General features: G+C 37.5%; 1 protein-coding gene across 5 annotated transcripts in view; it reads right to left on the bottom strand.

The window, feature by feature from the left end:
* XPO4 (exportin 4) overlaps positions 1 to 23,520 on the bottom strand; it is a 118,806-nt gene that overhangs the window by 53,839 nt on the left and 41,447 nt on the right. For all 5 annotated transcript variants that reach the window (XM_078447630.2, XM_060637554.3, XM_060637557.3 and 2 more), the window contains 2 exons: positions 15,238 to 15,354; positions 14,350 to 14,503 (listed from right to left, as the gene is read on the bottom strand). In XM_078447630.2, coding sequence (XP_078303756.1) covers positions 14,350 to 14,503; positions 15,238 to 15,354 — 271 coding nt within the window. The remainder of the gene's footprint in view (positions 1 to 14,349; positions 14,504 to 15,237; positions 15,355 to 23,520) is intronic.

Raw genomic sequence — 23,520 nt, 5'->3', positions numbered from 1 at the left:
CCGTTTTTAAATTGGGATGATCCCATGACAGAGGATCACAGGACTAGGGACACTTTCTTTGGACAGTAGTGATCTGCAACAGAATGAAAAGCAGGTGGATTCTGTCTCCGTTTCCTTCAGCAGAGTGAGATCAGGGCACAATGGCTGAGTAATTATGATTAGCTCAATGGGCCAGGGGGTGATTCTAACATCTGCCACAACCCAGGAGCCTCGTATACGTTGCTCCACCAGCCTGGGGTGGAGGACACTTTCATAAATCACCTTCTACACATGTAAAACCTAAATATAATAAGTCCTGAATAAAAATAAGGGTTTGTAGATGACACTGTATATATAATACTATTTTTAATCCACTAAACATAATATTTGAGCTAATAAACAAATTCAGCAACATTACATAGTACAAGATTAACATTAAAAAAGTATTTCTAGGGGCGCCTGGGTGGCTCAGTGGTTAAATGTCCAACTTCGGCTCAGGTCATGATCTCGCGGTCCTTGAGTTCAAGCCCCGCTTCGGGCTCTGTGCTGACAGCTCAGAGCCTAGAGCCTGCTTCGGATTCTGTGTCTCCCTCTCTCCTTGCCCTTCCCCTGCTCACTTGCTCACTCTCTCTCTCTCTCAAAAATAAACAAATAAACATTAAAAACAAATTTTAAAATGTATTCCTATGTACTAACAATGAATATGAAAATAATTTAAAAATCAACTCCATTTATAATTGAATTAAAAAGAATAAAATATACATGAATGAAGTTGACAAAAGAATTCCAAACGTTCTACTCCAAAAACTATAAAATATTGTTGGAAGAAGTTCAAGATCTAAATAAACGGAAAGATATCCCATGTTCATGGACCAGAAAATTTAACAATGTTAACACGACAATACTCCCAAAATTCATCTACAGATTTAGCACAATACCTATATCAAAATCCCAGCTGCCTTTCCTGCAGAAATTGATAAACTGATCCTAAATTTCATATGGAAATGCAAGGGACACAGAGAAGATAAAATAATCTTCAAAAAAAGAACAAAGTTAGAGAACTCACACTTCCTGATTTCAAAACTTACTACAAAGCTATAATAATCAAGATACTGTGGCAGTGGCACAGTAACAGACATAAAGACCAACGGAACTGGGGCACCTGGGTGGCTCAGTCGGTTAAGCATCCGACCTCAGCTCAGGTCGTGATCTTGGGGTCCGTGAGTTCGAGCCCCGCGTCGGGCTCTGGGCTGACAGCTCAGAGCCTGGAGCCTGTTTCAGATTCTGTGTCTCCCTCTCTCTCTGACCCTCCCCCGTTCATGCTCTGTCTCTCCCTGTCTCAAAAATAAACAAACATTTAAAAAAAAAAAAAATTAAAAAAAAAAAAAAAAAAAGACCAACAGAACTAAGGAGCCAGAAACATACTGTCACATTTACAACTGGAAAATACTTTTTTTCAACAAATGATACAGGAACAACAGGATATTCAGCAAAAAAAAAGAAACTGGATCTTCACCTTTCACCATATACAAAAACTAACTTAAAATGATGACAGACCTAATGTATGACTGACCTAACCGTATGGGCTAAAAAACCATAAAACTCTTAGAAGAAAATATAAGATTAAACCTTTGTGACCTTAAGAACAAGAATAAAGTGAGGGCGCCTGGGTGGCTCAGTTGGTTGAGCATCCCAACTCTTAATTTCAGATCAGGTCATGATCCCAGGGTCACGGGATCGAGCCCCACATTGGGTTCTATGCTAAGTGTGCTTGAGATTCATATTCTCACTCTCTCTCTCTCTCTCTCCAACTCCCTTCTCCCTTGCTCCTGCATTCTAAAAATAAAGGACAAGGACAAAGTCAGAGGATTGATACAATCCAACTTACTATAATGCTACAATAATTAAGACAGTGTGGTATTGGAAAAAGAATGGACAAATAGATAAATGGAACAGATAAAGAGATTAGAAACAGACCCACATAAATATAGTGAAATAATCTTTAATAAAGGGGCAAAGGTAATACAATGGGGTAAAGACAGTCTTTTCAACAAATAATGTTTGAACAACTGGACCTTTAATGCAAAAAAAAACAAAAAAACAAAAGCAAATTTAGACACAAACCATACACCCTTTACAAAAATTTACTCAAAACGCATCACAGACCGAAATGTAAAACACAAAACTAAAACTCCTAGAATATAGGAGAAAATCTAGACGAACAATGACTTGACAATGCCCTTTTAGATACAATACCAAAGTCACGATCCAGGACAGAAAAAAATGGTAGCATGAACTTCATTAAAATTAAAAACTTCTGCTCTGTGAAGGAAATGTTAACAGAATGAGACAGTAAGCCACAGATTAGTCGAATATATTTGCAAAAGATATTTCTGGTAAAAGACTATTATACTATCCCAAACCCACAAAAACCTTTAAAGTTCAACAATAAGAAAGACAGTCTGGTTGAAAAAACGGGCCAGACCTTACCAGACACGTCACCAAAGATATACAGATGGCAGTAAGCACGTGGAAAGATGCTCCACGTCGTGGTCACCAGGGATATATGCAAATTAAAACAACAGTAAGATACCAGTACAACCTACCCCTTTGGCCAAAATCTAGAACTGACAACACCAAATGCTTACAAGGACGTGCGGCAGAAGGAACACTCATTCCTTGCTGGTGGGAGTGCAGAACAGTGCAGCCACTTTTGAGGTCAGTTTGGCAGTTTCGTATAAAACTAAACATACTCTTACCAAACAATCCAGCAATTGTGCTCCTGGGTATTTACATAAAGGAGCTGAAAATTTTTGTTCACACAAAAACCTACAAATGCATGTGGAGCCATTACTGCTAAAACTTAGGGGGAAAGAAGGATACGGGAAATCTCTGTACCTTCTGCTCAATAGTGCTATGAAACTAAAATTCCTCTTTAAAAATTAGTCTATTAAAAAAAAAAATCTCTCTTGGGAATATAAGCTGGTGCAGCCGCTCTGGAAAACAGTATGGAGGTTCCTCAAAAAGCTGAAAGTCGAACTACCCTACGACCCAGCAACTGCACTACTAGGTATTTACCCAAGGGATACAGGTGTGCTGTTTCGAAGGGACACATGCACCCCAGTGTTTATAGCAGCACTATCAACAATAGCCAAAGTATGGAAAGAGCCCAGACGTCCATCGATGGATGAATGGATAAAGAAGATGCAGTGGGTGTGTGTGTGTGTGTATATATGTAAATATATATAATATATATATATGTACGTACATACATACAATATATATATAGTATACTGTACATGTATAATATATATACACACATACATACATACACACAATGGAGTATTACTCGGCACTCAAAAAGAATGAAATCTTGCCATTTGCAACTACGTGGATGGAACTGGAGGGTATTATGCTAAGTGAAATTAGAGAAAGGCAAAAATCATATGACTTCACTCATATGAGGACTTAACAGATGTCAAGAAGAGACAAAACAGATGAACATATGGGAAAGGAAACAAAATAATATCAAAACAGGGAGGGGAACAAAACAAAAGAGACTCATAAATATGGAGAGCAGACAGAGGGTCACTGGAGGGAGTGGGCGGGGAGGGGGATGGGCTAAATGGGTAAGGGGAATTAAGTAATCTACTCCTGAAATCATTGTTGCACTGTATGCTAATTTGGATATAAATTTAAAAAAATAAAATTAAAATTAAAAAAAATCTTTCTGACCTTAAGTTATAGACCCAGCTGTCTTATAAATATATCCAAAAGCAGAAACAACAAAAGAAAAACAGATAAATCAGACATCATCAAAATTAAAAAATTTCTGTTTCAAAGGCCATTACCAATAAAGTAAAAAAGACAACCAACAAAATAGGAGACTTACTTTAGATTTTAATAATATATACAGGACTCTTACAACTCAAAGATTAAAAAAAATACTAACTCAATTTAAAAATGAACAAAGGATCTGGACAGATATTTCTTTAAAGATACACAAATGACCAAAAAAACCACAAATGAAATGATGCTCAATAGCATTTATCTATAGGGTAAGGCAATTCTTAGCCACAACAAGATACCGCTTTGTATGAAATAAGATGGTTATAAACAAAAAAACAGAAACAAATGTTGGTAAGGATGCAGACAAAATGGAATACTCATATACTACAATGTTAATGCAAAAGTAGTGTAGGTATTGTGGAAAACAGTCTGATAGTTCCTCAAAATGTTAAATAACAGTTATCATATGACCTAGCAATTCCACTCCTGCATATACACCCAAGAGAAATGGAAACATACATCCACGAGTATGGAAAAAGACGTTCCCAGCAGCAGCATTCTGTATTGGAAATTATTTTAAAACAATGGAAAGAACTCAAATAACCATCAACTGATCAGATGAACAGAGAAATAAGACACAGTACTATGCACACAGTGGAATATTACTTGGCAATAAAAAGGAATGGAATACTGATACATGCTACATGAATAAACCTCAAAAACATGCCACATAAAAGTGACAAAAAACCCATGTATTGTATGGTTCCATTTATTTATTTATTTATTTATTTACTTATTTCATGTTTTATTTATTTTTGAGAGAATGAGAGAGAGCGAGAGCGAGCACGTGATCAGGGGAGGGACAGAGAGAAAGAGAGACAAAGAATCCGAAGCAGGCTCCAGGTTCTGAGCCATCAGCACAGAGCCTGACGTGGGGCTCAAACCCATGAACTACAAGATCATGACCTGAGTTGAGGTCAGATGCTTAACATGAGACCGAGCCACCCAGGCACCCCTGTATGGTTCCATTTAAATAAAACATCCAGAATAACAATTATCTATAGAGACAGAATGTGGATTAGCAGTTGCTATTAAAAGGGAGTGGAGGTGAGTGGGAATGCAGGGTGGGAACGTTAAAGGGTATGCTATGGGGTTTCTTATTGGAGTGATAAATATTCCCTATATCAATGGTGGTGATTGTTGCACAACTCTGAGTAAACTTTAAAGAAAACACTTCACTGTACATTTTAAATGTGTGGACTTGTATGGTATGTGAATTATATCACAATGCCTTTAAAAAAACAATATATCTTAGGTCTCAAAATTTATGCTATGTCCACATGTATCTTTTTTTTAAAAATTCCAAACTTAAGTTTTTATTTTTTTTAATTTTCTTTAAAAAAAAATTTTTTTAACATTTATTTATTTTTGAGACAGAGAGAGACAGAGCATGAACGGGGGAGGGTCAGAGAGAGGGAGACACAGAATCTGAAACAGGCTCCAGGCTCTGAGCAGTCAGCACAGAGCCCGACGCAGGGCTTGAACTCACGGACCGCGAGATCATGACCTGAGCCGAAGTCGGCCGCTTAACCGACTGAGCCACCCAGGCGCGCCCCAAACTTAAGTTTTTAAATATGAATCCTCAATTAAGAATACAGTTGTAGGACTTTGTTTTTTTAATGATTTTATTTTTAAGTAATCTCTACACCCAATGTGGGGCTTTAACCCACAATCCCAAGATCAAGAGTCACATGGGGGCACCTGTGTGGCTCAGTCAGTTGAGCTTCTGACTTCGGCTCAGGTCATGATCTTGCAGTTTGTGGGTTCAAGCCCCGCATCAGGCTCTGTGCTGACAATTCAGAGCCTGGAGCCTGCTTCGGATTCTGTGTCTCCCTGTCTCTCCACCTACCCTGCTAGCACTCTATCTCTCTGTCTGCCTCTCTCAAAAATAAACAAACATTTAAAAAAAAAAACCTTTTTTTTTTTTAAGGAAAAAAAAAAGTCACATGTTCTATTCTTGGTGCCCCAAGAATACTTTTAATGAAAGCACAAGACATAATGTACCAAGTAGACATTTTAGATGACTTATAAACATGGGTTTAAAATGTTAAAGTCTTCCATATATGACAATTCCCCACTTCCTTCTTTTTTGTGAAGGAAATTGATACATAATGAGGAATATTTACTATCCTCAGTGGATTAAAAAATAGAGAGCCTGGGGGCTCCTTGGTGGCTCAGTGGCTTAAGTGTCTGACTTCGGCTCAGGTCATGATCTCATGGTTCGTGGGTTCAATCCCCAAGTCAGGCTCTGTGTTGACAGCTCAGAGCCTGGAGCCTGCTTCGGATTCTGTCTCCCTCTCTCTGTCCCTTCCCCTGTCACACTCTGTCTCTCAAAAATAAATAAATGTTAAAAAGAGAGAGAGACAGCACACGCGCCTAAGATTAAAAATGCAAAAGACTATAGTATATCATGTTTACCCCAATTAGATTACATTTCCATTACTTTCATACAGTTAATGCTACACATTTAGATGTGGATAAATGTTTTGGTGGTTAGGGCGGAGAACTTTCAAAGGTTATCTAGCTCTTTTTTGCATTCCATTCCAATATGTTGGTTACTTACCTATCCTAGTGTAGGATTAGTCATCAAAACAGATGTGAACAGAGAGAAAAGGCCTAATTCCCTCTAACAAGCAACTTAAAAATCCGGTTCAAGGCTGAGCTGCAGAATCACAATAATAATATTAATCACTGGTATATCCACCAGAACTGTCTAGGGTGGGTGGTTGTGTAATCTTCATACATAAAGATCACCCTATCAGCCCACTGTCAGTAGAACAGTGACTTTGCATTAACTGGTAACAGATTCGCACAAACACTTTTTTTCCCAGTGCAAATAATGGTCAAATCTGCTAAAAGACAAATGATCAGGGTAGAAAGTACAGTTCTACCCATGGCAAAAGCAGTTTACTTAACCGATAAAAAGATTAAACCCACATGGTCTTAATGCTGTCTCTAAACCACAGCTTTCTAAAACCAATGAAAAAACCCTGCCATCAAAATTAAAGTGCATAGAAAGGCCTTCAAGAATTTACTGTAGATATTAATAAACAAAAACCCTACATACAATTGTAATTTCTTGAGTATTCACTACTCACTCAAACCTAACACATGGGAAAAACATGGATTTAGTGGCTAGCTCTTTTACCATCTTCCCATCAATATCATTCTGCAAATAATACAATCTTAAACTCGATACTTCAGAGCACAGCACAGGATTACCATGTAAGTAGCAGCATTCATTAAGAATTTATTGAACTGATAACCTAGACGTTCACGGAATTAAGAACTCAATGGATTCCTTTATAAATAATTAAGTAATTTTAAAGAAAGTCATTTTCTAATGAGAAATCCTGCATGTAAAGTAATTAAGTCAGATCTGCCCAACAGACACCTACATAAATGATCTAACTTTCTGAGCCAAAGGGGCACCAAAAGACACTGCTCTTGGCACACAGGGTTCAACTGTTAAGTTGCCTGTGGCCTTAAATTACTAAGCAATTAAGAGAGCTAAAAAGTTAAGCTTCCTCTTGGGGAGACTTTTTTCTACTGCTCAATCCATTCCTCCCTGCTCCTGTATGGATTCAAACTACATAAAGTAGTAAGTGAAAAATCCATGGGCTCACGAAGAGAAAATAGAACTGCACAGCCCTGTTCATACAGAAGCAAAGAACTTAGTGGGCATCCTCTTGTTCACTCTCCAACCACCTGCAGGTTGACATCAAAAATCAGTTTTGTTAACTGTCTCCTACAGCCAAAGGCCCTACTGTCTCTGGTAGTTACATGTAACTACAGTATGTATAATGGGATAATAACTGCAAGTCATTAGGGGGATATCACGGGCAAGAAAACAGATATAAGAACTACCAAGTTCAAAGTTCAACTACAAAATATTTTTCAAAATATTATAGTATAATGAACACATAATTTAGCATAATCAATTGTAACCTAAGATTGAAGGACTACTCTCGACATAACCTTTCCTTCTAATGGCCTGAAGTCAGAAATTCTTCTGGCTGGTTCCTCTTGGGTATGTTTCTTGTAAAGCAGAAATATACCTGGAAGGATAATACAACTACTTCACACACTGGCTAATGACTTTACAGATCGACTTTCCTTTTAAAGTGTACAATACCAGTATAAACAGAGAACAGTTTGGGGAAGAACTAAAAAAAAAAAAAAAAGAACTGAAGAAGAAACTTCGTAATGGCTTTATACATCCTCTCTCTCCCTCTCTCTCTCACACACACACAGACACACACACACACACACACACACACACACTTAAAAACTCTATCAGTGGGGTGCCTGAGGGGCTCAGTCGGTTAAGCGTCCGACTTCGGCTCAGGTCATGATCTCACAGTTCGCGAGCTGGAGCCCCGCGTCGGGCTCTGGGCTGACAGCTCGGAGCCTGGAGCCCACTTCAGATTCTGTGTCTCCCTCTGTCTGCCCTCTGCTGCTTACACTCTCTCACATTATCTCAAAAATAAATAAACATTAAAAAAAATTTTTTTTTTACTCTATCAGATACTGATGTCTACCACTTTGCTCCTCTACTTTTGAACAAACCTGGACAAAGCTGATCAAAACAGCATTTGAGAGCTAAGAAACTTGGGTCATGGTGGCAGGCATGCCATGCATCCTAAAGCTTACTATCTTCCTCACTACCTGAACTGCATCCTAGGCTATCTAAAAATCCACATCACTGGCTTATCTAGTACGTGTAAGATCGCATTTTCTTGCTCCAATTCTGACTTCTTTCCCTTGGGCAATAAATAGGTTCATCTCTCCAAAGTACAAAGTACAAACCCAAACCAAAGGTTCAAGGGTCTCAAATCCTTATTCCATTCCTCACAGTTCATGGTCTATGGAATATCTACACTTTCTACCTCATCAATGACCAATCACTACTCATTCACTGAAATGGCTTTTGCGCAATGCATAAACAGCTCTTCACATGACTATGTCCTGATACCCAATCTACGTCTTCCCTTTCAGTATCAGAGTATGTCTATTACCTTTATTTTTTGAAACACCCACGTATCTTTGCTTCCCAGACTACTCACCTGGTTATCCCCTCTGCTTATCTAAACTGCCCACTGCCCTGCTCAATCTCTTTTGCTTCTTCCTGGTTCTTACTACTGTTGGAGCCAAAGATTCTACCATTGATCTTCTCTGCTTCTCTTTGATCTTTCTCACTCCCTTTACTTCAGTGGCTCCATAACAGGAATATCTCCCAAAACTGTATCCTCACCCTTAATCTACCTCTATAACTTACCCTGACAACAGGCAGTTGATCTGTATGGCACGATTTCTAACCCTTGACATGACTGATATTTTTAAAGACTTGAGACTTCATTCACATACTACACAATTTACTCATTGACTGTACAACTCAACGGTTTTTCAAGTTATACGACTGTCACCACGATATAATTTTAGAACACTTTCATCTCCAAAATGGAGCTCTATGCACTTAAGCCATCATCTCCTACTTCCTCCAACCTCCTGGCCCTAGGTAACTACTCATCTGTCTGTCTCCACAGACCTGCCTACTCTGAACATTTCCTACGAATGGAATTCTACAACATGCAGTCTTTTGTGAATGAATTCTTTCACTTAAGATGTATGATGTTTCCAAGGTGTATCCATTCTGTTGCATGTATCAGTACCAGCCTTCCTTTTTATTGATGAATAATATTCTGCTATGTGAGTAAACCACATTTATCCATTCATCAGTTGATGGCTACTTGGGTCACTTCCACTTGTTGCCCATTATAAATAATACTGCTAAGTACATTCACATAGAAGTTTTTGTATGGGTCACTATTGACCTTTTGGGCACAGTAACTGCTTCTCGTGGGAGTTGTCCTGTGCATTCTAGGGTGTCTAGTAATACCCCGGGCCTCTACTCACCAGTTGCCTAAGTAGCACTCCCCTAGTTGTGATAACAAAATATGTCTCCAGACATGGCCAAATGTCCCAAGCGTGCAAACTCACCCCAACTGAGAACCCCTGCTGTAGAGTTAGGATTTCTTTAGCGAAACCCTGTATGCACATTAATCTTGACCCAAGATCACTGCAAATTAATTATGACAGGACTAACAGTCTTAAATACTAATAAATATCTCAATATTCAATCCGTGTATTCTTTTCATTAATATCTCTCTGCACATCTTAGCTCCACTGTTGAGTCAGTGTCCACTGGCTTCACAATAACATTTTTAGGTCATAATTTACACATTTCTCTGTAAGAAATTTCCAAAAGCTTCGGCAGTCAATTACTCAAAATTTCCTCCCAAGCAACCTAATATATATTTCAGGTTATAAGCATGTCCTTTCATTTATCAACAAATATTTATGTAATACCTACTAAATACAAAATTGGTAGGCTGAGCATGCATATCTAACCCTATAGATCATTTATTCATATGAATAATTTCTCCTATCAATTCTTTTGGTATTCCAAATTAAAAACTGATGTTAGGGCAACTAAATTACACATTAACAGACACAGTAATCATTCACCACCATGACATATATCAGGTACTTCTTACTTCCCCAGCCTCTTCCTTATTTATTTATTTATTTATTTATTTATTTAATGTTTTATTTATTTTTGAGAGCAAGAAAGAGCACGAGCAGGGGAGGGGCAGAGAGAGGGAGACACAGAATCCAAAGCAGGCTCCAGGCTCTAAGCTGTGAGCAGAGCAGAGCCTGACGCAGGGCTCAAACTCATGAACTGTGAGATCATACCCTGAGCCAAAGTGGGACGCTTAACTAACTGACCCCCCCGCCCCCGCCCCCCCCCCCCCCCCCCCGCATCCCACCTCTTCTACCTTTCTAATCAATGGTCAAACATCTGTTGGGATACCTGATATCCACATGCAAAAGAATAAAGCTGGACCACTATCTCACATCACACATAAAACTTAACCCAAAACGGATCAAAGTCTTCAATATCAGAGCTTATATGTAAGAAGCCAGTCTTAGAAGAAAACACAGGCATAAATTTTCATGACCTTGGATAAAGCAATGATTTCTGAGATATGACAACAAATGAAAAAATAAATTGGACATCATCAAAATGCAAATTTTCTGTGTTTCAAAGGACAACATAAAAAAGTAAAATGCGACTCACAGAAATGGAGGAAATATGTGAAAATCGTGTATTTAAGAGACTTGTATCCAGAATATAAAAGAACTATTACAACTCAATTTTAAACAGACAAACCAATTAAAGTATAGACAAAGGATCTGAATAGGCAGTTTTCCAAAGAAGATAAACAATGGCCTATACCTACATAAAATGTGTAATAAATTAACCATCAGGGTAATGCAAATCAAAACACAATGAGATCCTGCTTCGTACGAAACAGGATGGCTGTGGACACACAGATTATGAAGTCTTAGCCAGGATGGAGAGAATCTGGAACACTCATATACTGCTGGTGGGAATATAAAATGGTACAGCTACTCCAGAAAACAGCTTGGCAATTCCTCAAAAGGTTAAAAACAGATTTTCCATATGATCCAGCAATTCTACTCCTAGGTATATCTCACAGAAATGAAAACATAAGTCCAAACATAAACTTCCAATGAATGCTCACAGCAGCAGCATTATTCAAAATAACCAAAGAGTTGAAACCACCCGTCAATAAGTTGATCAACGGATAAATAAAAAATCTGGCATATCTTTACAACAAAAAATTATGTATATGTAGAGACAGAAAGAGAGAAAAAGAAAGGGACAAAATGTTTTCAACTGGTGAATCTTGGTACTAGGGCATACAGCAATTCTTTGAATTACTCTTACAGTTATCTCTGAATGTTTAGAATTACATCAAAATAAAAAGATGCAAAAGAGAAGCAAATTATAAAAAATTATGAATAAGGATTGATACTGACTATTTAATACAGCCTCATTTAACATGATATCATTGCAAATGATCAAATATATTTGATACAGGGGCACCTGGGTGGCTCGGTTTGTTAAGCATCCAACTTCAGCTCAGGTCATGATCTCACAGTCCGTGAATTCGAGCCCCACATCAGGCTCTGTGCTGACAGCTTGAAGCCTGGAGCCTGATTCAGATTCTGCGTCTCCCTCTCTCTCCACCCTCCCCCCACTCATACTCTGTCTCTCTTTCCTTCAAAAATAAACATTAAAAAAAAATTTTTTTAATATATATATATATGCTATAAGATACATATTTTACAAGGTCCACTTGCTACTCATCTACCTTAAAAGATAAATCATTTCTAAAAAGCCATCCACTTAATACATATAACTAGGTTAAACTTGTTCTATAGGCCCTCTTAAAGGTACAAAGCTTAATATCCAAATCTCTCCCCACTGACTGAATAGATCACCAAGAAATTCCCAAAATTAGAAATTATATCAGAATTGGATTCCGTGAAACTGATTCCGTCTAATTAGCACTGAAAATGTAGCTTAGTTTAACTCCAGTGCCATGCTCTTTCTCCTACACTTAAAGCGAACCCACTTAAAGGAAGGACTAGGGAGCCAACAAATGGCGACTATGCGAACTACGCTCACGAAAGAATTCATTTGTAAGTCACGAAGCAGAATATCCAAAGGTCAAGATGAAGACTGACTTTTCTTTAAACAAGGAATTACTTCCTTTGGGAACACTGTAGCTGTGCTTATTATTTTCAGATGACAGGTTTTCCAAAGCTTTATCTAAATACTTTATAAAAATATTTTATGTGTGTGTATCTTTAGACAAACTTTGTTTCCAAACTCCCAGAGCACTGTTTCCCTCTACAAAACAGTCACTCTTCAGCCAACTACATTTCCCCCTAAAGCAGAGACTTTAAAATTGGCTCCAATATATGCAGTGTAACTTTTGTTGATTTTCCCTACATTTATAATTAATGTTTTGATAGCTCCATATGGTCTGTTACTTTTTAAATCTGTCTCTAAGTTTCTCAACATCTTTCCTTCTCTTACTAACAAAAACTGGAGCAAAACTTACACTGCAACACTCAAAGGGGAAATTTTTTAAAAAGCAAGCTTAAAATATGTGCCTTTTAACAACCCCAAAAAGAATATACTGAAGACATAAAATAAATTGCTTGTAGAAAAATGATTAAAGAGCGAGGATAAAAAGGGAAAGTAATTACCATCACTGTGAGCTCTGCCCCATAAAGCAGCAGCTCACTAGGACTGCCTTGGGGAAAGAAAACTGGAGAACTCAGGGTCTAAGTCACAGACTCAACACCCTATATATAACACATAGTTAGTTTTCTACTACATGAATGTATTAACTTGAAAATAGAAGAAAACACTGTACTTCACCCTACCTGACCCCTTTAAAATTTAAAATTTTACCAGCTAAAAACATTTGGTGATCTCTATGTATGTGAATGTAACAACCCTCGGCTCTGTTGGGATAAAGAGGGGGTCTCATCCTAAATCTCTGATACGGCTGAATACGTATCTCCTGTTTGCTTATCGTCTTTTTTCTCCTAAACAGATTCCCTCTCCCCCTCATCCAGGTCCCCAGGAGGAGACTGATTAAAGACACATACAACAGATTAGATTTCCTATATATCAGATCAAGAAAAAAAGAGCATAACGCAGACAGCTAGCTGATGAACTTCTTTATTCAAAGAAGCTATTACAAGCTCAATAAATAGTAGCTAACTCCTGAGAGTTTTAAATGTATTACTACATTAAATTCACTTAACTATCCATATCCCCATTTTATATTTGGAATAACTGAGACTCAGAGACTTTAAGTAATCTGCCTAACATCAGCTAAGAATTTGTGTGATTCAGCTATGAAAAAATTAAGAGACACTAGATAGTATTGCTTTCAATCTATCAACAGGCAGTAAATGTTCTAGAAAGCAAATCATAAACCTTAAACTAAGAACCTGCTTTATAAAATATAAATTTCTCTACTTCAATAACTGATTTTTTAAAAAGCAGATATATGTACCTACAATGTAACTCAAACTTATTTTATATTACTAATAATTAGCTAGAAATAAAAGTTTGAGATTTTTATTTTAAAAAAGGTCACCAAAGAATAACCGTATTACTTACCTTGTTATCCACACTTGAACAATATCATCATCCATAAAAATCAAATTAGAGCATGAAAAATTAGTCTTTAAGGTCAGCCAAAAAAATCCAACGTAATTACATGTTACACAGAGAAAATGATTCAGTTTCTTGATAGAAATGCACTTCCCACCTTTTTCCTTTTCCTTCCTAAGAAACACTGCTATTCCTTAGTTAGCAATAGCCCCACTATCCACTAAATGCTTTCATTTATTGAACTCTTTTCTATAAAGTTGTGAATGAAATTTTAAATCTTGTAAGTCGTCCACTACATTGTATATTATAAAAAGAAAAAAATTAAATTCCATTTCTAAAAAAAGCGTATTTTCTTTCAACAACGCGCTTTACAAACCTGCAAAGATAAAACGTTTTTAGCCATAATTAAGTAATCTATGAAAATCACCACAATTCAGTTGTTAAAAGGATATAATTTGGAGGAAGAAAGTTCCAGCTCAAGACTTGATTGGCGAGGGCAAGGTAACGCTGAAATACCGAAGACATCTGAGCATTGAGGTTTTCCCGCCTGCTGAATTCCTGAAGAACTTCAACTGTTAGCATGAAGATCTGACGAAGGTCTTCTTCCTGTAATAAATAAATCACACGTATTTTTCGATCAAAAGCTTATTCAAAATGTATTCCCATTTAAGAACCATAAAACAAACAAAACCCCTAAAATTTCCGATGGAAACCACTACCTCCTTAAGAAAATTTTCCATTTTTAGGCCTGCTCATAATTTATAGCACAGTATGCTTTCCAGTGACACCGGTCGGAACGCATCTACTATAATACAAATGCTCGAGAAGTCGAGTCTTTGACAGCTACTACAGAGCTGGAGGGGGTCAGTTGCTTTGGTGCAGAGCCCTCGGATTTAAGCCAATGCCTTCACATAACTTTACTTCAGAGCCAAACAATACATATGAGACAAAGAGCCCACACCATCTGCAATAACATTTTAACTACATGGCCCTCGTTGGCATTCTGCCAGGCCTATTTTAAGGCCAGCAGAGTCCTACCAATTGAATTAGTTGTATCTAAACGCAGTAAGAACAGCGTAACTAATCTAAGGATGTTTGGAGTGGTATTTCCTTTTTGTTTTGTTTAAAGACTAGAATTAACAAGAAATCTTAAATTGTTAGCTATGTGCACCAAGTCTCTATCCTACTCCGTCCTTTATCCTTTACTAAATACTATGAAATTGCAACACAAATCTTCAAGGAGAGGCCATCACTCAACTAGACAAAATAAGTGTTCTTACTCCATTAGGAAAAGACTGTATTAACAATCTAATAAAACGTAAAAACAAAAATACCAATACCTGAAAAACTCTTTTGCAGTTGCCATGGAATTCCATACTGAGTCCAATGTTGCTAGTTTTACTTGAACTTGAGAATTCGCTCAATAGTGCAGTTAGAATAGAACAGGCCAAAGTTTGCTGTAATTATTTGATAAGAAACAACTGTAAGGCATTATTTTCTCCCAATGTTTTGCTTCAATACAGCATTTGTTTAAAGAACATTTTCTATCTTTAGATCTTACACCTACCAGTCAGAAAACTAGACATGACAAAGTACAGACAGCTCTTCTTTCTAAGTAGCCTAGTAATCAACTTCAGTTATACAAATCCGTCTATGACTTGAACTCGGGACATACATGTATTCAATCATAGAGTGCAAATGACATTTCAAGATTATCGATGTTGAATGTACCACTTCATTCACTTCACACAACAATCCATATCCCCATTTACAGTTGAACAAGTAAGATTTGGAGAGGTAAGTAATTAAGGCCAGCTGAGATTTGAATTCAGGTCTGTCTGTGTTCTCATGTCTATAAAGTGCACAGATGAAAAATGAAACAGATTTTACAGCATCCAGAACATTAAATGGAATAGTTCACAAAAGGTTTTTAAATGAACACTGAAGATGGTCGTTTTTAATGGCTCTATCCAACAGGCTCCTAATATCAAATTGTTGCTTTTATTCACAGACTATTTAGATTTAGAGTCAAGGTGCCAAGGATGGAGAGGATACAAATTATTTTGGCAAGTTTCCAGGGGTTAAACAGAAATATGCACACTACCTCTGAACAACCGAAAGATTAAAGTCAAGATGATACTATTTATGCGAGCTTATACAACAGCTGAACACAGTTCTACCCGCCCACCAACTGCAACATCTTTGTTCAGAAATGCTTCTGATGTCAGTACCTTGACCTTACAGATGCTTATCTTGGCAAATCTTAGCAAATATACATAAAATTAAATTCCTAATGGCATGAGTTGACATTTGCTAACGCTGAATGAAGGATGATTACATGGATGACCAATATACTCTATGTCTATTTTTGTACATGTCTGAGACTTTCCTCTAAAAACTGTAAAAAGAATTAAATTCCTATCTGCCTCTTTATCTCAACTAAAATAAACATGCATGTCTGTATAACTAATATTTATGGATGGCACACTAGCTCATACATTCAAGCAGTTTTTAGACTTTTTCACACCAGGGAAGCTTAATAATAGAGAATATATGCAAATTCCCTCGGGAATCTCGGGTATAGCCCAAGCTGCCTTCAACAATGGTAAAAGTACTCTTAATACGCATGGTTTAGTTTAAACACACACACACTCTCTCTCTTTGTAACTTTACTTCAAGATATACATTTCTTTTATTATAAAAACGTCCTCCCTTCCCCAAATCATCAATAGAAGTGTACAAGCTTAACTGCCTCTGCATGGCCCCAGGCATATGAGGAAGAAACCTGGTCTGAGAAACCAAGCACTAAAGAGCCTCTTACAGAGAACACAGTCTGTCACATACTCACTTCATTTTACATTAAAGGGATCTTAGAAATTCATCTTGTACCTTCCCTCTTTTTTCTTTTTTTAGTTAAAAAAATTGTAGTTTAAAATATGGCTTTCTTTTAAAATGGTGATTGACGATTAAAGTACCAACAATCAAAACCTCACAGATACATTGAACACTGGAACCAACTATGAACATTTTAAAAACTTAAGATTTTTAAATATACCTAGGCTTTAGTGGGGGAAAGTAGGTATTAAATTCAAATTAATAAAACTCAAAGCAAAAAATTAGCGCACAGAGAGCTCTAACACAATGGATTACATGGATCCTGATTCTGGAAACATTTTACAACATCCTATATTTTCTATCTTTCAGCCTTGGCTTTTCTCTCCTTTCTAAGTCAGACTTCAGCGAATAGAATATTATGAACCCAGAAGCTCTCAGTAAACACAAACTTATCGCTCTTACAAATAGATTATTATCTGCGTAATTTTCCACAAGTAATTTACCACAAACTGTGTCAACCTCTATTCACCACCAAATGGCATATTTTTTAACTATGACCACATGCAAATTTTCAATAACACAACTCTAATTAATGAAATACATGCTCACGATGAAGCTTCATTTTTATGTGAAATAAACACTTCCTAAGAATACACGCATGTGTTTTAAGTCAAGATAGGAAAAAAATGAGTGAAGAAAAAGGGCAGGAGCAATGAGAGCTGAGGACTTTCTGGGGTTAATGCTGCTCAGAAAAAGGAAGACGTTTTAAAAATAAGTCTCTTTTAACTACAACCTCATGACACAAACAAGGAGCCCTCAGTGGGATGGGAAGGCTTCGTGAGTGGCAATAAAGACCATCTCTCCAAGACAGCAAACTTTCACACTGATGAAGTAAAATTCACCCACAAAAGAAAGTATATTCTTAACACATGATAATTAAGAATAAAACAGTCTTACTATATATAGACTCAGTTCTCCGAACATAAGAATATTTTGTTTTTAACTTTTGCCCATAAAAAGATCTTAATCTTAGAAAAACTAGAAAGTACAGAAAAGTACAAAGGAAGCTGCCCACAATCCTACCATCCTGAGATTATTACTGTAAACACTTGTTCACAGCTTTCTAATTTTTAATACATAGGTATACATCATTTATATGCCATTTCTAGCAACCTCTATGTATTGTTTTCCACTTTTGAAATAAAAAGACAAATTTTTAAAAGTAAGTTCTTTTCAAATTACTGCCAAAGACATAAGAAATACATAAAAATAAATTATGCAGCATGGTTACAAGTATACCAGAAACCAAATATTCTGGTGTTAGCGTACCTAAAATTACCAGCTTTCAAAGAACCATAATTCAGTAAGACAGTCTCATCATTAAAAGATTTGTTTTACTGCTCCTTAATTTGGAAGTCCTGTAAGGATTTGAGATTAGCATCATAAACATTCAATATCCCATAGCACTACGGCTCAATGGGGCCAACTTAACAGAGATTCCTGGAGAACAATGGGTAACTAAGCACTGAGAACAAAGCACTGCGACACATGTCAACACAGTATTTCTCCCTATTCACAGACCACATATCACAGTGCCCAGGACTCAATTCCCAATATGGTTACTCATTTTCAGTGTTTGATTATCAACCAAATCTCATTACAGTCAAGTTACCTTCACAGTAGGTGCATTGCACTGTAATGAAGACAGCTAGGGAAGCAAGCCAAAACTGAAATCCTATGGGAAAAAAAGAGGACAGCTCCTTCTCAGGACAAAGAAACAGAGGAAAGGGCCGGAGGGGGGGCATCAAATCTGCCTCTGAAAGATCACAAATTTTTGTTTTTCTTACCCTTGTAGAAGGTCCCTGTCTGCTTCCTTCAGACTTTTCGGTCTCAATGGTCATCCCAAGTGCATTACCTCTTAACTCCCCCTCTACTGATCGGTACCCTCAAGTGCTGCCTCTCTGCACTCTGTCATAGTCAGGGTTAGATATTCTTTCTGTACTTGAGACAGAGACTCTGATACTTAAGAGGGTCAGAAACAAAAGCTGTTGTGAATAATTTAGAGTGGTGAATTTCAATGAAATCAGATCAAAGTTGATTGATGAGGAGTATACTAAGACTGTCAGACCAAAGCAAACAGCGATTAGACCAGTATAAAATACCATTAGTACAAATCTTAGAAGTGTAAGAGGTTAACATAGCAATGCTTCATTTACCCCAGATTATAGAGAATTAAGTTAATATCTGTTAATTTTCCAAATACAGCCAACAAACATTTTTTTTTTAAACAAACTTTTTTAACATTTATTTATTTTTGAGAGAGACAGAGACAGAATGCGAGTGGGTTAGGGACAGAGGGGGAGGGAGACACAGAATCGAAAGCAGGCTCCAGGCTCTGAGTTGTCAACACAGAGCCCGACGCGGGGCTCGAACTCACAGATGGTGAGATCGTGACCTGAGCCGAAGTCGGACGCTCAACCGACTGAGCCACCCAGGCGCCCCCCAGCAAACATTTTTAATGCAACTTCCTCCAAGTAAATTTTTCCAAAATTATTATTTCTAAGGCAATTATTACATGATGTTGGAATCAAGCAAAGACTTGGAATCTGTCTACTAAAATGTATGAGGCTTCACGCCCCTTGACAAAGTGCACCGGAGTCCCGTGCTTTTTGTTGTATGTTTGCTCCGGTTTCTTTGCTGGTGTCCACCACTCGCTGTGGCCAGCAATCTGACCAGCACTGACGAGCAGCCCCGAAGTGATCACTGTCGTTTTCAACGTGCTAGAAACCACGTAATAAAATGTACTACAACTATGTCCAAAAGAAATTCTAAATTAAAATACTCTACATGACTTTCTAGAGGCTTAGTCCAAGGCTCTTACTGTTTTGACAAAGGAGTCGGAAAATATGGGTTCTAATGGTCCAAAATTTACCACCTCAAGTAACTGGGAGCAAACCGCTTCATCTATCCTGGCCTCAGTTTTCTCATCTATAAGGGGAGTTAATACCCTCTGCCCCACCTAATTCATATGATTGTCCAAAGGTTCCCATTAGATAATGCAGGTAAAAGTATTATATATATGTAGCAGCTTATGAAGTGAGAAGGTGAAACAACAGTATTTTTATCATTATCATAAAAAAACACCTATTTTGGCTTTTCTGGTCCCACTTCTTGATTATCTACATTCTACGAAATTAAAGTCACAAGAAAACTTACAATTAGAAAAAAGAAAGCCATAACTGAAGCATCACTAAAGCAATGTAGTAGATGCTCAGTAAATCTTAGTTGGATTAATGAATCAACATTTACCTCTATGCCTAACACTCTATTAACAAAAGGAAAGTGGAAAACGAATCCATGATGTGTTTGCTATTCTTTTAGCACTTGTGAATTTCAAAATGAAAATTTAAATATGTAAAACAAATAGAAGACATTCAATGAGGTCTCAAAGTTATAAATGAGTTTTAGTATGTTTTCTTTCACTTAAGTACTGGAAATTCACAATTCACTAACTTAACTGTTGTCTTCGCATTACAAGTCCTATAGCAGCATTCTCATTTCTAGTGAAAGCCATTAATTTCATGACAGTGAAAAAATACCCTTCAGAAATGGCTTGCCTTACTCATCAGCTTACTGTCACAAGCACAAGATATTCAAACACTAACTCCAGCTGACAAAATAAAACACTCTTGTTCAGAGAGAGGACTGTCTCTTATAATAGCCTGGCTCTTACCCCAGGAGATTTATTACCAAGAATAAACTTTATGAAAGGTTGCCATACATAAAGCAGACTTCCAGCTGCTCTTCTAAGCAAACATCAATGAGACTTGTGATAAGAGAGATTAGGTTGGCTATCACATCCAGGGGCAGCACTGCTGTAGACAAGTGAATTTCTCACCCACTTCTCTCTAGCACAGGAAAGAGGAAGACAAGAGGCTTAAATACTAAATTAAAGAGCTTTAAAAGTGATTTAATATACACCTAGTACTTTCAAAGGAAATAAGCGTGAAATAGGTGAAAAACTCAGCTTAAATGTTAATTTAAAATAAAAAATTTAGCTAATTTTCTTAGGAAGTAAAGTCTCCATTTCTATCCCTCTCAAATTAGTAGAGCAGGTCTGACATTAGTACGAAGTATGATGAGGTAACCACGGCAACTTTTATAACCACAGAAGGAAAACAGCCTGTCCACAAAGACACGCACGAAACGACCTATTATTTAATAATTGCACAAACACAATTACTCTGAAAATATATCATGATACCTGGAAAATGTACCATATTTAAAAATATAACCTCCTTAGGAAATGCTTTATGAATCAGTATTTTCCCATAAAACTATCTGTGAAGAACAAACACTGTAAGAAACTTAAAGCATTTAAACGAAAAGTTATTATGTTGGTTACATGTATTTTTAAAAAATGCACTTTCCACTCATGAATAAAAGCATGAACACTTTCTTCTGATTTTAATACTTAAAATATTACCTGACAGAAAAAGAAGTGACGTAACGTAGCGTGTGTCCCAAAGTTCTACAAGCCAAAGGGTGTTAGGCTGCCACAGAAGTGAAACGCACGCTCACTGAATGCTCACTAAATGCACTTAACATTGCCTTGCCTCATCTGGGGAGCCCCAGACATGGACATTATTAAATGTGTTTGACAAACAGTATTAGCAAAGCAGAGCCTAGAGATGGTAAATAATTTGTACAGGTTAGTAAGGTAGTAAATGGCAGAGATGGATGGGATTTACGCCTAAATGTGAATCCAAAATCAGAATCGGTGTTCTGTTACACTCTACTGCCCCTAAACTTATTTGCACATGTACTTTACACTAGACAAGGGGATGGGCCACCAAAAAAATATACTCTTAGAAAGGGAAGAGGGAGAGCCAGACTACAAACAGTTTCTGACCAATGAAGGTAGATGGGAGCATTATTCTAGAAGAGGTATGATGGGAAAGTTACTTACCTAACTTAGTAATTCATAAGGTCAACCCTTTCATCTGTCGAAAACCGTCAGTCATTTATCTCTTCTTAAAATCTCTTCTCTTAAAATCACCCGTATAAAGAAAATTTCAGGGGCACCTGGATGGTTCAGTCAGTTAAGATTTCATGGTTTGTGACTTTGAGCCCCACATCCAGCTCTGTGCTGACAGTGCAGAGCCTGCTTGGAATTCATTCTCTTCATTCATTCATTCATTCATTCATTCTCTCTCTCTCTCTCATTTTCCCTCTCCCTCTCTCTCTGCCCCTCCAACTCTCTCTCAAACTCTTTTAAATCAAACATTCTCCCACTGGTATTCATGTCTCTGAGACTAAGAAAATCTTAAGTACATTCTTAAAGCATTCCCACAAACTTAATGGTCTCAGAAGAAAACAGAGAAGTATACATAGCAAAATGTTTTACTGGTCCGTAACCTCATTGTTTCAGATCTGCCGAATGAGCTAGTTTCAAGCTGCTGGGCAAAGACAAGTAGGGACGGCCACACGGTGGCCTTTTGCCACACGGGCATTTCACCTGCTGGGTAAGCGTGAAAGTACTTTTCTAGTTAAATGTTTCAGCATGCTCCCTGATGTAAATTCATCCAGCAAACTTGAAATTAAATTCTATCTCCCACTACACATTCTCTACAACTATAAAAGTTCTTAACCCTGCTAGTAGAAAGTCAACTTAAAACAAAAAAAACTTGGGGCGCCTGGGTGGCGCAGTCGGTTAAGCGTCCGACTTCAGCCAGGTCACGATCTCGCGGTCCGTGAGTTCGAGCCCCGCGTCAGGCTCTGGGCTGATGGCTCGGAGCCTGGAGCCTGTTTCCGATTCTGTGTCTCCCTCTCTCTCTGCCCCTCCCCGGTTCATGCTCTGTCTCTCTCTGTCCCAAAAATAAATAAAAAAAAGTTGAAAAAAAAAAATTTAAAAAAAAAAATAAATAAAACAAAAAAAACTTTGTTTTGGAATATTTCATGAGGATATTAAATCTATCCACTATTCTCAGAGTGTATGCACCGTGAACAGGACAAAATCTTTCCTAACTCAAGAGTTACATCTGTTCTATCATTGTCAAAACATCAGTTATTTCAGTGACTCAAAAAGATCCAAATGCCAGGTTGCACTGGGACTACTTTCTGTGGTGGGTCAAACTCCCCAAGGGGAAAGAAAGGGAAGAACACAATTCCTGAGAATGTGTTCATTCCTGAGAGGCAAGGGACTCTTGATCCTTTGCCTTCGGCGTCCGGAGCCATAAAGCTACTTGTGGGGGATGAGGACAAGCCACAGAAATTCTTCCTTAACGCTGAAATCCCAGCTGATGTGATCGCCAAACTAACCAGGGAAAGAGCATTAGTCATAAACGTATAGATCTCAGAATTACTAGTTAAGTTCCTAAAGTTTAAATCCTGGTCAGCCACAATGAAGCAAACTCCTTTACTGCAGATTGGCAAATGAAACAGTATGTCCTTAAGTAGAATCTAAAATAGGAAGAGTAACTTGATTCAGAACAGTAAGGGGCTAGGATAACATCTCTCAGTAGCAGCCTCAGTTCCAAACCTTTTCCCTACTACTTCTGGCTACTTATCTCCACTTGCTTTTCCTTCAAGCATCAACGACAGCCACCATTGGCCATGGCCATTAATCAGGCAACAAATGCTAACAAAAATCCATGCAGATAACAAGACTGCCATTATGCAACTGATGTAGGTAACCCTGAGGCACCAGCATGTCAAGAGCAAAGCTCTTCATCAGAAATGGATACCGTGCCTACTAACAAGATTAACAGAAGTAAAAAGTAGCTTCC

Source organism: Panthera onca, chromosome A1 (genome assembly GCF_046562875.1).
Source record: "Panthera onca isolate mPanOnc1 chromosome A1, mPanOnc1 haplotype 2, whole genome shotgun sequence".
Classification (NCBI taxonomy): domain Eukaryota; kingdom Metazoa; phylum Chordata; class Mammalia; order Carnivora; family Felidae; genus Panthera; species Panthera onca.
The sequence above is the reverse complement of the archived record's forward strand: the minus strand, read 5'-3'. Positions and strand labels throughout refer to the sequence as shown.